Here is a 13868-nt window from a genome sequence, read left to right on the forward strand (position 1 = left end):
AAAAATCATTTGAGAAAAAAAAAGTTCCCCAGTGCTTCTCAGAATTACAAGGTTGGAAAAGTAAGTATGGTAAACCCTAAGTTAAGGAGGTTTAGAAATATATTCTCTGTCCCAGATATGCCACTGACATTTGTACCCAAGCCAACCATCAGCCAACACTGAGATCTGTCTTTGTGCCTGTCACCCCTTTCTGTCAAATAAAAGCAAAAGGTATTTTCAAAAATGGGAGAAGGACTTGGAGCAGGTTAAACCAGTTGACACATATGTCTTACCTGGAAAATGGGGACAACCACATGGTCCTCAGGGACTGGTGAGGGACCATAAATGGAAAAGCCTAGCACAGGGCCGGCACATCTCCGGTCCTCGAGGAACTCTGAGCACCTGCTCTGTTCAGTTCTTTTGCTTAAGAGGCAATTACTGGTTTCAGCTTTGGGCTAGAGTTCTGAATTGGGGGCTGTGGATATAGGAGTAAGACACTGAGCCAGCCCTAATGGAGCCCCCAGTTTGTGGGAGGAGACAGACAATATGAAAGTGTCTGCTTATGTGCCAGACAGTCTTCTAAACACTTGATATTTGCATATTGATGCTTTACATCCTTATAGAAGTCGATGAGGTGTGTGCGCATGTTAAGTCGCTTCAGTCATGTCTGACTCTGTGTGACCCTATGGACTGTAACCCACAAGGCTCCTCTGTCCACGGGATTCTCCAGGCAAGAATACTAAAGTAGATTGCTGTGCCCTCCTCCAGGGGATCTTCCCAACCCAGGGATTGAATCTGCATCTCTTATGCCTCCTGCACTGGCGGGCAGGTTCTTTACCACTAGCACCACCTGGGAAGCCCAATCTGATGAGGTAGATTATCTCAAGTATTACTTTGTAATCCGTCTTCCTGGTCACAGATGCCTGTCCCTCTGTAAGAGCCCACATCTGTGATAACGGTATTGGATCTATTTGTATATGTGGTGGGTGAGAGCTTGGGTGCTGGAATCAGACTTTCTGGGTTCAAAATGCAGCTCCACCAATAATGGGCAAGATATTTGATCTGTCAATGCCTCAATAATGTTTTCAACTGTAAAATAAGAATAGCTATAGTTGTTGCCTCATAGATTATTGTAAGATTTATATAAAGCACTTAGAACAGTGTCTGGCACACAAGCGTCAGTAAACACTTGCTGTTATTATTGTTGTTGTGTCACTTGTCTCCTTCTGTAGACTGGGGGCTCCTTGAGGACTATGACACTATCTTATTAATCATATGCGCAACTCCCAACCCAAGGCTGATCATGGGGTTGAAATCAACAATTATCTGTTAAGTAAAAGAAAAAAGTTATCACTACTCATATATTTTGAGGTAGTGAGGGAGGTGATACAGAGGGAGGAGGGATTGCCCTTGTGAGTGGACATCAGATTCTCCCAAGAACCACGATTGTAGGAGGAATGTGGATTCTATTAGAGCAGCCAGACTCCAAGAAATCAACCTAAATCAGAGTCAAAGTAAGAACCAGAAGGGACATCCCAGACCGTGGTTAGTGCTCCCATTTTTCAGGTGAGGAGCCTGAGGCGTAGGGAGTTCGTGTACCTTATCTGTGGTCCTGCAGTGTTGGAGGAAATTTGTTGGCGAACATGGCCCTTTATCTTAGCCTCAATTTCCATTAATACTCCGTGGTTAATTAAACAGATGTTTTTATTTTGGTTCAGTTTCACAAAGCTTTGTTGAATGCCAAATGCCTTGTTCTCAGCTCACGAGAGATGAGTAAAATGGGCTCAAAGAGCGTTCAGACTTGCTTGAGATTAAATAAGCAAATCAAATGTGAAAATGGGAAATCCCAGGAAATAATGAGCGCTCACTTTGTTCCCATTCTATAGATGTCAGGAGACTAAACAGCCAAGTGAGAACAGTGGGAACACAGAACTTTAGCGCAAACCTGTTGAGGTCATACTTGGGTTATGACTCTGGTCCCTCCAATTAAAGGGACCCCCCCCCCTGCACAAGAAGAAAACTCGAGCAGGGTGAGCAGAGGTGGATTGCATTGGGGTGTTATGGGTAGACGCCGTGGGATTCTACAGAATGTATCTCTACCTCCCTGGCAAAGATAACGTCTTCCCCAAGCCTTGCTCAGAGAACCCCCTCCCCAGTTCAGTACTGCCCCACCCCAGGGATCCTAGGAAAATGGGTGAGTAGGAAGTTGTTGCTAAGAAGTTTGTTTTGGCTTTGCTGAAGGCAACAGCTATAAATTCACATAATAAGAGACCCACCAGTATGACTGGAAATGCAGAGCACAGCTGACGGGAGGGGAGATTCATAGCCTGCCTCAGCGCCATTCATCTCCCACCTGGGAGCAGTGTAGCCCTGCTGCTGCTGCTAATCCATTATTTATCAGGGAGACTAGAGATGTCAGGGGGAAGGGCAGTGTGTGGGTGGCAACCAGTACTGACAGGGAGCTGTGAGAGGCAGGCGGTGCAGCGCGGTGTGCCTGGGACTGGAGCTGGGAGAGCAAGACTGAGCCACTGCCCGCTCCGGTAGACATTGGGCCAGTCACTTAACTGCTGTGGCCTCCAGCTCCTCAGCCTTAAAATAGGGCTTGAGTGAAACAGTCTCCTCAAGTCCCTCAGGCTCTGGAGTTCCATTCAGAATGTTCTAAGCATTGTATGAAAATGTCATTCAGAAGTTGCTTTCAGACTTTCTTCAGTCTGTGTAACAGGCTCTAGATACATACAAAAAACGAAAAGTTAACAACGACCAAAAGAAAAAAAGAGGTTGTTTTCATTACCCTAGAAGGTATTTCTGGGGTCTTCAGGGAGCATATTTCCCTGAGGGTGATCTCAAACCTTTTCCTAAAGAACCCCCAGGCATAAGAGCCCCAGTGCATCTCCAGCCCAGGATCTGGGGGCATACACCCAGGCATGAAATGTCTTTGAGTTCTTGTTTGTTATCACGGAGGTAATTTTGCACTGTACTCCATAAATCTATCCTTGCTTGTGTTGATATAAAAATAGTATTCTGAATTATTCACTGTTTGTGAATGTGTTGATAAAGCTAGACTTGCAAGTTGGCAGAGAATCTTGTCTTTTGATCTTGAACTATACAAGCTCCAATTTGTGTGATAAGGTTACAGGAGATGTCTAATTTCTTTTTCATGCTTTCTGTATTTTATTTCTTCTCTAATGTGTGTGTATTAATACTAAAGAAAAGTAAATAAAATTTTAAAACATGAAAAATAATGTAGTTCTGACCTTCCACATCTAGGTTTTAAGGAGGGAAGGGCTCCCCTTAATGGATGGGTCCCCTGATGACATTTTCTTAATGTGCACAGTCTTCTGTATCCGAGTGCTCTGTGCCTGTGTGCTCGGTTACTCAGTTGTGTCCGACTCTCTGCGACTCCATTGACTGTAGGCTGCCAGGCTCCTCTGTCCGTGGGATTCTTCAGGCAAGAATACTGGAGGGGGTTGCCATGCCCTCCTCCAGGATCTTCAAGACCCAGGGATAGAACCCATATCTCTTAGGTCTCATGTGTTGGCAGGCGGGTTCTTTCCCACGCAGAAGTGCCACCGAGAAGCCCATCTGAGTGCTCTGTTTGTGATAAATAACATGTGGTTGAATGAATAAAAGAATAATGACAATTATGACGATGATAAAAGCTACCATTATTGTGTTTTTACCATGTTCTAAACTCTTTACCTCAGTCATCTTATTCAATCCTTATAAAACCCTTTGAGGCAGGTCTTATTATCCTCATTTTACAGATGAGGAAACCAAAACATCAAAAAGTTAAGCAACTGTTCCAGTTGGAACAGCTTTCCTGTGCTGTCTTTTCTCTTCTTGGCTGGCCTTTTAGACCTGGTCATTGCGGCAGCATTTGCCCCGAGCGCAGCAACTTGGTGGTATTATCTTAGCAGTTCCTCATCTCTTGGTTTTGCCCTGAGGTGTCTCTGCCCTATTCCACTTGCTCTATCTGTATTTTCTAATTTTCCTAAGGTGACAGTTGTGTCATGGATGAAGAGAAGGGTGGCAAACTAATCTATGCTAGTTTATTCACACAGAACTCTCAGGTTCTTTTAGCAGATAGTAGTAGCCATGGGCATTGGAGAAGGCAATGGCACCCCACTCCAGTACTCTTGCCTGGAAAATCCCATGGATGGAGGAGCCTGGTGGGCTGCAGTCCATGGGGTCGCTAAGAATCGGGGACGACTGAGCGACTTCCCTTTCACTTTTCACTTTCATGCATTGGAGAAGGAAATGGCAACCCACTCCAGTGTTCTTGCCTGGAGAATCCCAGAGACAGTGGGCCCCCATCTATGGGGTCGCACAGAGTCGGACACAACTGAAGTGACTTAGCAGCAGCAGCAGCAGTAGCCGTGGGCATAGTTGAAGTGGATGTGGATTAACTAGTCTCCACAGTCCCACCATCATCTTATCACAAAAGCAAATCTCAGAGCAAAACCTGTCACACATGCAGGTTATGAATGCTAATTGAATAAGCATTCCTAGGCTGGCAAACATAAGACAGGGCAGGCAGCCTGCTCTGGAAGCTGATCAAGTCCCAATCCTCTGCTCATTTGGGTACTGCAACTGCTTCCTGAGTGGAAGGTTCACTGGAAGAAGGCAGGCAAACATTCTAGAGTGGTGGGTCTCAAACTTGAGCAACCATCCAAATCTCCTGGAGGGCTTGTTAAGGCACTGACTGCTGGGCCCTGACCCTAGAGCTTCTAAGGGCTCCACACTTTGAGATCTGATTTTGTTACTCTCTCTGATAAATGGCATCAGGCAACCAGCAATTCGCTCAATCCCTGGGCACAGGACCATTTAGAGAGTTAGTCTATGGTCTAGAACACCAACCCTTGGGTGTGGACCACAAGGTGTTCTGGATTCCTTTACCTAAAAGGCATAAGGGTAAAGAATGTCAGTGAAAGGTTTTAGAGCAGCAGTCCTCACCTTTTTTGGCACCAGGGACAGATTTTGTGGAAGACAGTTTTTCCACAGACTGGGGCTGGGGTTGGGGGGGGGGGGTGGTTTCAGGAGGATGATTCAAGCACATTACATTTATTGTGCACTTTATTTCTATTATTATTACATCAGCTCCACCTCAGATCGTCAGGCGTTAGATCCTGGAGGTTGGGGGCCCCTGATTTAAAGGATATTTTTAATGTCATCCGTGAGAAGCCATTTCTCATCCTCATTATGCTAATTAGCAAAGCCTGCTGCATTCCTTTGGAGAAGGCGATGGCACCGCACTCCAGTACTCTTGCCTGGAAAATCCCATGGATGGAGAAGCCTGGTAGGCTTCAGTCCATGGGGTCGCTGAGAGTTGGACACGACTCAGTGACTTCACTTTCACTTTTCACCTTCATGCATTGGAAGAGGAAATGGCATCCCACTCCAGTGTTCTTGCCTGGAGAATCCCAGGGGCGGCAGAGCCTGGTGGGCTGCCGTCTATGGGGTCGCACAGAGTTGGTCACAATTGAAGCGACTTAGCAGCAGCAGCAGCAGAAGTGCATTCCTTACGCTCCAATAACTGAGGTTCATTTCACATAGATAGTTGGAACATGGCCTCACTGATACAATACTAGCTGAATAGCCCTGTACTGTGAATTCCTGGAGAGGGCACCTAGGGTATAACATAAATTAGCACAAATGCCTAATATCACATGTCCAAATGGAGCATCTTAGAGTAAGTTACAGACAACACGAATAGAAGGAAAGTTCACTAACAAATCACTGGGCGTTTGTTTGGTCCCACAGACGGAGCCTGAGATCATAGAGGAAACGAACATCGACAGAGTGAATGAGCCCCGAGGCTACGGCCGGTCGAGGCAGGTGAAAGGCCACTCAGAGACCTCCACACTGAGCTCGCAGCCGTCCATCGATGAGGTCCGGCAGCAGATGCACATGCTGCTAGAGGAGGCCTTCAGCCTGGCGTCGGCGGGCCACGCAGGCCAGGGCCGGCACCCAGAGGCCTGCGGCTCCGCCCAGCACCTGCCCTACTCCGAGGTGGTGACCAGCGCTCCGGGCACCATGACACGGCCCAGGGCTGGGGTGCAGTGGGTGCCGACCTACCGCCCAGAAGTGTACCAGTACAGTCTGCCCCGGCCGGTAAGTCAGACGTCCCTCCCCTCTGCCCGTCATCATCAGATCTGCCTGTCCCCGGTGTGCCCCCGGGGTCTCAGGGTGGGGACTTTTGTGATGAGCCACCTTGGGATTTGGAGACGACCTTTGCTGGGCTCTCATCCTGTCCTCCATCCCTGATCCAAGCCTAAGGCTTTCAGTCCTGTGGGCACAGGCGCACGGGAAGCCCTGATGTCCAGCTGAAACACATTTTTGAATGAATTTCCTTTTCTATCCCTCCTGTGAAGGCCAGGCCTCATTCTTTGTGCACTGGTGGTTTTCTACAACCCCAAGGGCAAGGACCTCATTTAAATGTCAAAATGTAGGGCAAGGCCCCATGTCAGGGGGCCATGGAGCATGTAGTTCTAAGCAGAGGCTCTGGAGGCGGCGGGTGGTTTGACTTTGAATTCCAGCTCTAGCATTCAGCGCCTTTGTGACTTGGGGATGTTACTTAGATTTTCTACAGGTGAAATAAACAGATAAGAAAAATAACTGACTTCCTAAGGTGGTTGTAAAGATTAGCATGAGGTACTAGACGGATGCCAGGCACCCAGTAAATGCCATAAAGGTTTGTTATGATCATCTCACTAACTAGTAACTGTACTTCAGTATTTGAGAAAGTACCCAGTGACTAAAGGCTTCCATGATTTAAGCAACCATTTTAATTAGTTTGCATTTAATTAGTTCATCACCATAGCATCTACAGAAAATCTTTTAAAAAAGAAATAGTTTTATAAGCCACAGACCATAATAGACAATGCTTTATGTGATATATAGATTCTACCCTTGTAATATTTCATACCCTATCTCCAAGTTACTCATTAATAGAGCCTTATAAATTATCGTTGTGATATGTAATTATCTAATAAAAGCTAGAGAAGGCACGTTGCTGACAAATGTCCATATAGTCAAAGCTATGGTTTTTCCAGTAGTAGTCATGTGTGGATGTGAGTTGGACCATAAACAGGGCTGAGGACCAAAGAATTGATGGTTTCAAATTGTGGTGTTGGAGAAGATTCTTGAGAGTCCCTTGGACTGCAAGGAGATCCAACCAGTCTATCCTAAAGGAAATCAATCCTGATTGTTCATTTGAAGGACGGTCGCTGAAGCTGAAGCTCCAGTATTTTGGCCACCTGATGTGAAGAGCCAACTCACTGGAAAAGACCCTGATATTGGGAAAGATTAAAGGCAGGAAGAGAAGGGGGCGACAGAAGATAAGATGGTTGGATGGCATCACCGACTCGATGGACAGGAATCTGAGCAAATTTCAGGAACTAGTGAAGGACAGGGAAGCCTGGCATGCTATAGTCCATGGAGTTGCAAAGAGTTGGATTCAACTTCTCGAGTGAACAACAATAATAAAAGCTAACATTTATTGAGTGCGTCACTGTGACTAGGTAGTGATCTAAGTGTATATGTATGGTAACTCATTTATTTAGTTCTTACTATATGCCTCTGAGACAGTTACTAGTTTTATCCCTATTTTACAGATGTTGAAACTGAGGTTTCACAGCTTGTTCAAGTCACACAGCCAGGAAGGGGCGGAGCCAGGACCCAAAGTCAGGCCATCTGGTGACAAAGCTCATGTTCTTAACCTGCCTTCTGCTGTTATATTGTCTCTCCATTTTTCATTTTCCAGTAGACTATTCGGGACACCTGTGAGTTTGTGGAGCCTTTTGATAACTTCAGCCACCAGCCTCCAACAGCACCACTACCGTGGCAGTTAATAAATTGCTGTTTTGCTACATAACCACCTAATCTAAACACTGCTGTGTACTTCCCTATTGTTCTTTGTTCCAGATTCCCTCCTTCACCAGGTCCCTGAGATGTCTTCTCTTAACACTATTCCTAATCCCCTCAGTCTTTCTCTTTGAATGTCAGTCTCTGGCCCAGCCTTTCCCTGTTGATAAAACTCTTATCAGGAGAGACCAGGTTCAGTTCAGTTCAGTTCAGTTGCTCAGCCGTGTCTGACTCCTTGCGACCCCACGAATCGCAGCACGCCAGGCCTCCCTGTCCATTACCAACTCCCAGAGTTCACTCAGACTCACATCCATTGAGTCAGTGATGCCATCCAACCATCTCATCCTCTGTTGTCTCCTTCTCCTCCTGCTCCCAATCCCTCCCAGCATCAGAGTCTTTTCCAATGAGTCAACTCTTCGCATCAGGTGACTGAAGTACTGGAATTTCAGCTTTAGCATCATTCCCTCCAAAGAAATCCCAGGGCTGATCTCCTTCAGAATGAACTGGTTGGATCTCCTTGCAGTCCAAGGGACTCTCAAGAGTCTTCTCCAACACCACAGTTCAAAAGCATCAATTCTTCGGCGCTCAGCCTTCTTCACAGTCCAACTCTCACATCCAAACATGACCACAGGAAAAACCACAGCCTTGACTAGACAGACCTTAGTCGGCAAAGTAATGTCTCTGCTTTTCAATATGCTATCTAGGTTGGTCATAACTTTTCTTCCAAGGAGTAAGCGTCTTTTAATTTCATGGCTGCAATCACCATCTGCAGTGATTTTGGAGCCCAAAAAAATAAAGACCAAAGTTGATTTCAAACTGAGCCTTTGGGGCAGGGACATCTGTACTTGGATGAGGTCATCATCACTACGAGAGTTTGTCTTTAGGTCGGCAGGTGCAGAATTTCTGTTTTGTCCATTCACTCCAGGGTGATCAGATCATGCTGCGTAAACTCACTGAAACTGCTTTATTATTAATATTAACTTATAAACCTGCAGTGAGACTGAATGACCAGGTGGGCCAGAATATTTGTTTGCTGGTCAACATGGTCTTTCATTGGCTTCCCTTGTAGCTCAGCTGGTAAAGAATCCACCTGCAATGCGGGAGATCTGGGTTTGATACCTGGGTTGGGAAGATCCCCTGGAGAAAGGAAAGGCTACCCACTCTAGTATTTTGGCCTGGAGAATTCCATGGACTGTATAGTCCATGGGGTTGCAAAGAGTCGGACACAACTGAGTGACTTTCACTTTGGGCTTTCCTGGTGGCTCAGATGGTAAAGTGACTACCTGCAGTGGCGGAGACCTGGGTTCAATCCCTGAGTTGGGAAGATCCCCTGGAGAAGGAAATGGCAACCCACTCCAGTATTCTTGCTGGAAAATCCCATCGACAGAGGAGCCTGGCAGGCTACTGTCTATGGGATTGCAGAGTTGGACACAACTGAGCAACTTCACTTTATGGTCCTTCATTAAGTAAAAGCCAATGTAGGGAAAGTACAACATTATTAAGAAGGAAAACTGGTTGATATTAGAGTCATTTTTCTCAGCCTGTCATATGCAAACCCAGAGAGCAAAGTCAGTAAAGGAAATAGGGTGAATGTGGGACATCTTTTTTGCATCCCATTTTTCTGAGATATAGGTGGAATACAGTGCAAAATTCTTAATGTTTTAAAGGATTTTATTTTAATATTTACTATTTATTTGGCTGTGCTGTCTTTATTGCAACATACAGGATCTAGTTCCCCAACCAAACATTGAAACTGGGCCCCCTGCTTTGGGAGTGTGAACTCTTAACCTCTGGACCACCAGGGAAGTCCCCTTAATACAATGTTTATGTTAAATAGAAGACTAAGGTCAATGCCCAGATCTCAGGAATAGGAGTTTGCCTCTGCCATCCAGGAACTTTGCTGGATCTGTTCAAGAAGCACTGACTTCCAGAAGAGTGCCAGCAACTCTGGGGCCCCCACTGGCCATGCTCCCATCAGATGAGAATCCACATACCCTTTTTTTCAGAAAGAGTTAGAAAAATGCTCACTGAGCCTTACAAATCGGGTACTTTAAAATACTTTCCCATGACAGTCATATTACAGTTTCCACAATTACAGTTTTCTTAACTAATTGCCCATTAAATTGGTACTCTTCTTTATGGGGAAAGAAGGGATTTTCTCACTGAGATGTTGAAAACACTTTAATCTTACCACATAAAGTGGCTGTCCTATGGGGGAGGGCTACCTGCATCCATTCTTACACTGATCCACACTGACTTCAGTTTCATTGACTCATCCTTTCTGATTCCAGACATTGACCATATCCCCAAATTCTCCCTCTACCCAGAGTGGATGGCACTCACCAACTGTATGACCTTACCTGGTGACCGTAACTCTGAGCCTCCTGTCTCCTTAGCCATAGAATGGCGATGAGAAGAGAGCTGCAGTGGGGATAGGATGATAATTCATGTAAAATGCTCAGCACGGTCCTGGCGCTTAGCACCCAACAGGTATTAGTGGATTTTGATCAGTGCTTCGTATGGAGCCTGGTACATGGAATTACTGGCTAAATGTAGCCATTATTATAAAAATATTCTTTTTTTTTTCCATTGGGTTCCACTGCTTATCTCCCTTCTCCTGACACTTCCGAGATGACATCTTTTTCTTCTACTCTGTTATACTCTTTTTAAGAGCATGCTCTCTCTGGGTGCTCAGGGAAGCCTCACTTCTGTTTAAAGATGATCCTCAGGAATGACTGGGCCCCTCTAGCTGGAGGCCAGATTCTGGGGATCTGTGAACAGATCTGGATTTCAGAGAGAAAAACTTAAACAACTAGGATGAGTCTTCCAATGACAGGCCAGAAGATGCCACAACCCACATCCATATGCCTCAATTTAACAAAACCATCTAAAAATGTCATTGTGGGAATATGAAAGCTTAGATGGTTCTGTTTGCTATAATTCAGGACTGGCAGTTGTGCCAAGAAAGGCAGAAACATTAGTATTATATACTTTGAAAAAATGAAGCCACCAAAGAGTGGAAGTGGATTGAGAAATAACACAGCAGAGAGACAATCCATCAAACTGAATATCAAAGGCAGTTTTTTCATTGTTAAGGTTTCCTTTTGCCAACAACACATGAGGTCCTTATTTTAATGAAAGGAGAAATGGCTAACAATACACAATAGCAATGATAATTCTTAACCCAAGTTCTTGCCAAGCCCTCTTGTGCTATGATAATGTGAAAATCAATGGACAAGGTGGCAATTTAGAATGATAACTATGATTACTTTTCAGCTTCCAAAAAGGAAGCACTCCAAGCTCTACTGGAGGATAATTGGAAGTTGCTGGTTCTAAATGCATTCGGCCAGGCTGATGGCATTTATATCATGGAAAAGGTTATTGCTGGCAGCTGGGGTTTCCTGCACCTCAGTTCAGGAGACTGTTGATCATATTTTACCCCTTGAATCTGTGAAGAAATTGGATTTGACACCTAATGACCAACCCAATTTTGCTATCAGCCATAATGGGTCTCTGCCAAGTGGAATGAAAACATCCTATAGCCTTCTTGTTGGTGTCAGAGTAGGGGATGCTGAGAAAGGTAAGTGTGCATGCTCAGTTGTGTCCGACTCTTTGTGACCCCATGGACTGTAGCCCACCAGACTCCTCTGTCCATAATTTCCAGGCAAGAATATTGGAGTTTCTATTTCCTTCTCCAGGGATCTTCCCGACCCAGGAATCGAACCCTCATCTCCTGTGTCACCTACATCTGCAGGCAGATTGTTTACTACTAAGCTACCCAGGAAGCCCTCCAAGAAAGGCAGCAGGGTGAAAACATCTTCCCCACTAGAGGCCTTACAAATGTAACTAACAGTGATAATAACAACAGCTGCTGTCTATGGAGCTCCCACTAAATAGGATATTAAGCTAAGTGCTCTTGTCTCTTCCAAGGCTTCCCAGGTGTTACTGGTGGTAAAGAATCCGCCTGCAGTGCAAGAGACACAGGAGATGCAGGTTCAGTCCCTGGGTTTGGAAGATCCTCTGAAGGAGGGCATGCCAACCATTCTAGAATCCTTGCCTGGAGAATCCCAGGAACAGAGGAGTCTGGTGGGCTACAGTCTATGGGGTCACACAGAGTCAGACACAGCTTAGCACACATGCACATTGTCTCTTCTGATCTAACAACCACCCCATGAAGTCAACATTACTATCCCCCACGTACTCCATGGAAAACTGAGACCTGGAGAAGTAAAGAAACTTGCCCAAGGTGACACAGGACGGAACTGGGGTTGGAACCCAGGGCTCTCTGACTTCAAAGCCCATGTTCTTTCCACCCTCTGGCCAGGTAAGCCAGAAGGTTGTCCCAGGCTCTGATGAGAACTCAAATCTAAAACTTCAGAGTGTGCTCTTCTTATAAGGAAGCCTCCCCAGTTGGATGGGGTTTTGTTCATCCCTATCATACCCCTTGTAAGAGAGACATCTCTACTAAGATAGAATTGAGAAGATTATAGCCTGTTTTCCTCCTCTCCCCTCAAAAATAAAAGACTCCGTCCTAAACTTTCTTAATGATGAGATAACCAGGCATATCAGGCAGGAATTTACATCCACAGCACTTGGGTTCAAAAAAAGTTAAACATTTCTTGTGTTTCTCTAAATCTAATTTGAATCTATTCTGAGCTCCCATCCAGCCAGGTTTGGTGGGGCAGGAAGTGAGGGGGTGGGTTTCAATGTTAGTTCTTACATAAAAGTCATTGGCAGTTTGGTGAAGTTGGAACAACAGGAGAGGTCTACCCTAGGCAGTGCTAAATGGTATTTAAGGATGGAGGGAACCCAACAAACCAAGAAGGTATCTGGAGACTGAAAAATGAGGCAGTTCCATGTAATCAATGGATCAGTATTATAGGGTAACTTACGTACAGGGTAGGATGGGGCAGGGGGCGATCCAGAAGCATTAGCAGCTGCACTCAACACTGCAGAGGAGCTGCTGGGACAGTTTTATAGTTAACCTAGGGATTGGGGGACGGGGAGTCAGGGAGGCATTCCTAAGTCAAGATTTATGATGGGTAATTAGTCTTATGGGTGCAGGGACTACATCATGAAAGCCTTTATCACTGGAGAGTAGCAGAGCATAGAGGCCACCTGGAACCTAATGATCATTAGATAATATCTATTAACTACAAAGCCCTTGACAGCACAGAAGTGATTTACCACGCGGTACAGTCTCAGGTAGGGTCAATGGAAGGACAGGAGGAACTGAACAGGCCCAAGATGGAGTCAGTTATGCTAGCTGCCAACAATGGGGTGTTGCAACTCCCAGAGTCTGTGAAGGTAGGTTGCTCTATATTACCTGGGACAGCCTGGGTTGGAGATCTTTGCCTATGGGCTGCCCCGAGGAATCCCCCTTGAAAACCAACAGCGTGCTCAGTGTCTGGCAAGTGCATATCCCTTCAGGTTTAGAGAAATCATTCAAGTGAGTAAAAATCACATTTTGTTCAGGAATGCTGCGTGGAGAGAGGGAGGGAGGAGTGGAATATGCAGCTCAGCTCACAAACTCAGGTGTGCAAGACAGGTAACTGTTTCTCTGTAATGGCGTTCTAGTGCCAAAAGCTCAATCTCTAGTGCCTCCCTCCCCGTCTCTGATTAAGCTTATTTTGTGTGTGTGTGTGTAGGAGTAGGGGTGGGTGCCTACATGGTGCAAAGCATGGCCAGAGGGTGAAGAAAGCTTCAGTACTTGGTCTCATTTTATTCTCATCTAACTACTCTGGGCGGCACCTCTGAGAAGCGTTCCTTTCCACCTAGTCTGCAGGTGTTGGTCTGGGGAGAGCACAGCTGTTTCCTGGCCCTCCTGCTTACAAGCTCTCTCCGGACTTCTCTTTCCCTTCCTCCAGTGCTGGAGCCTTTTCTCTCCCTTCTGCCTCTCCTCTCTCTCCCTCCCTCTCTGTCTTACACACACACACACACACACACACGCCCTTGCCCCCTCCCCTCTCTAGCATCATCCTTACACACACACACACACACGCCCTTGCCCCTCTCCCCTCTCTAGC

At 45.8% G+C, this 13868-nt stretch overlaps 1 protein-coding gene across 1 annotated transcript in view; it reads left to right on the plus strand.

Moving 5' to 3' along the window:
• KIAA1549L (KIAA1549 like) overlaps nt 1–13868 on the plus strand; it is a 168699-nt gene that overhangs the window by 135928 nt on the left and 18903 nt on the right. Inside the window, exon 18 of the mRNA XM_069553333.1 lies at nt 5740–6090. Coding sequence (XP_069409434.1) covers nt 5740–6090 — 351 coding nt within the window. The remainder of the gene's footprint in view (nt 1–5739; nt 6091–13868) is intronic.

This window comes from Ovis canadensis, chromosome 15 (genome assembly GCF_042477335.2).
Source record: "Ovis canadensis isolate MfBH-ARS-UI-01 breed Bighorn chromosome 15, ARS-UI_OviCan_v2, whole genome shotgun sequence".
Classification (NCBI taxonomy): Eukaryota; Metazoa; Chordata; class Mammalia; order Artiodactyla; family Bovidae; genus Ovis; species Ovis canadensis.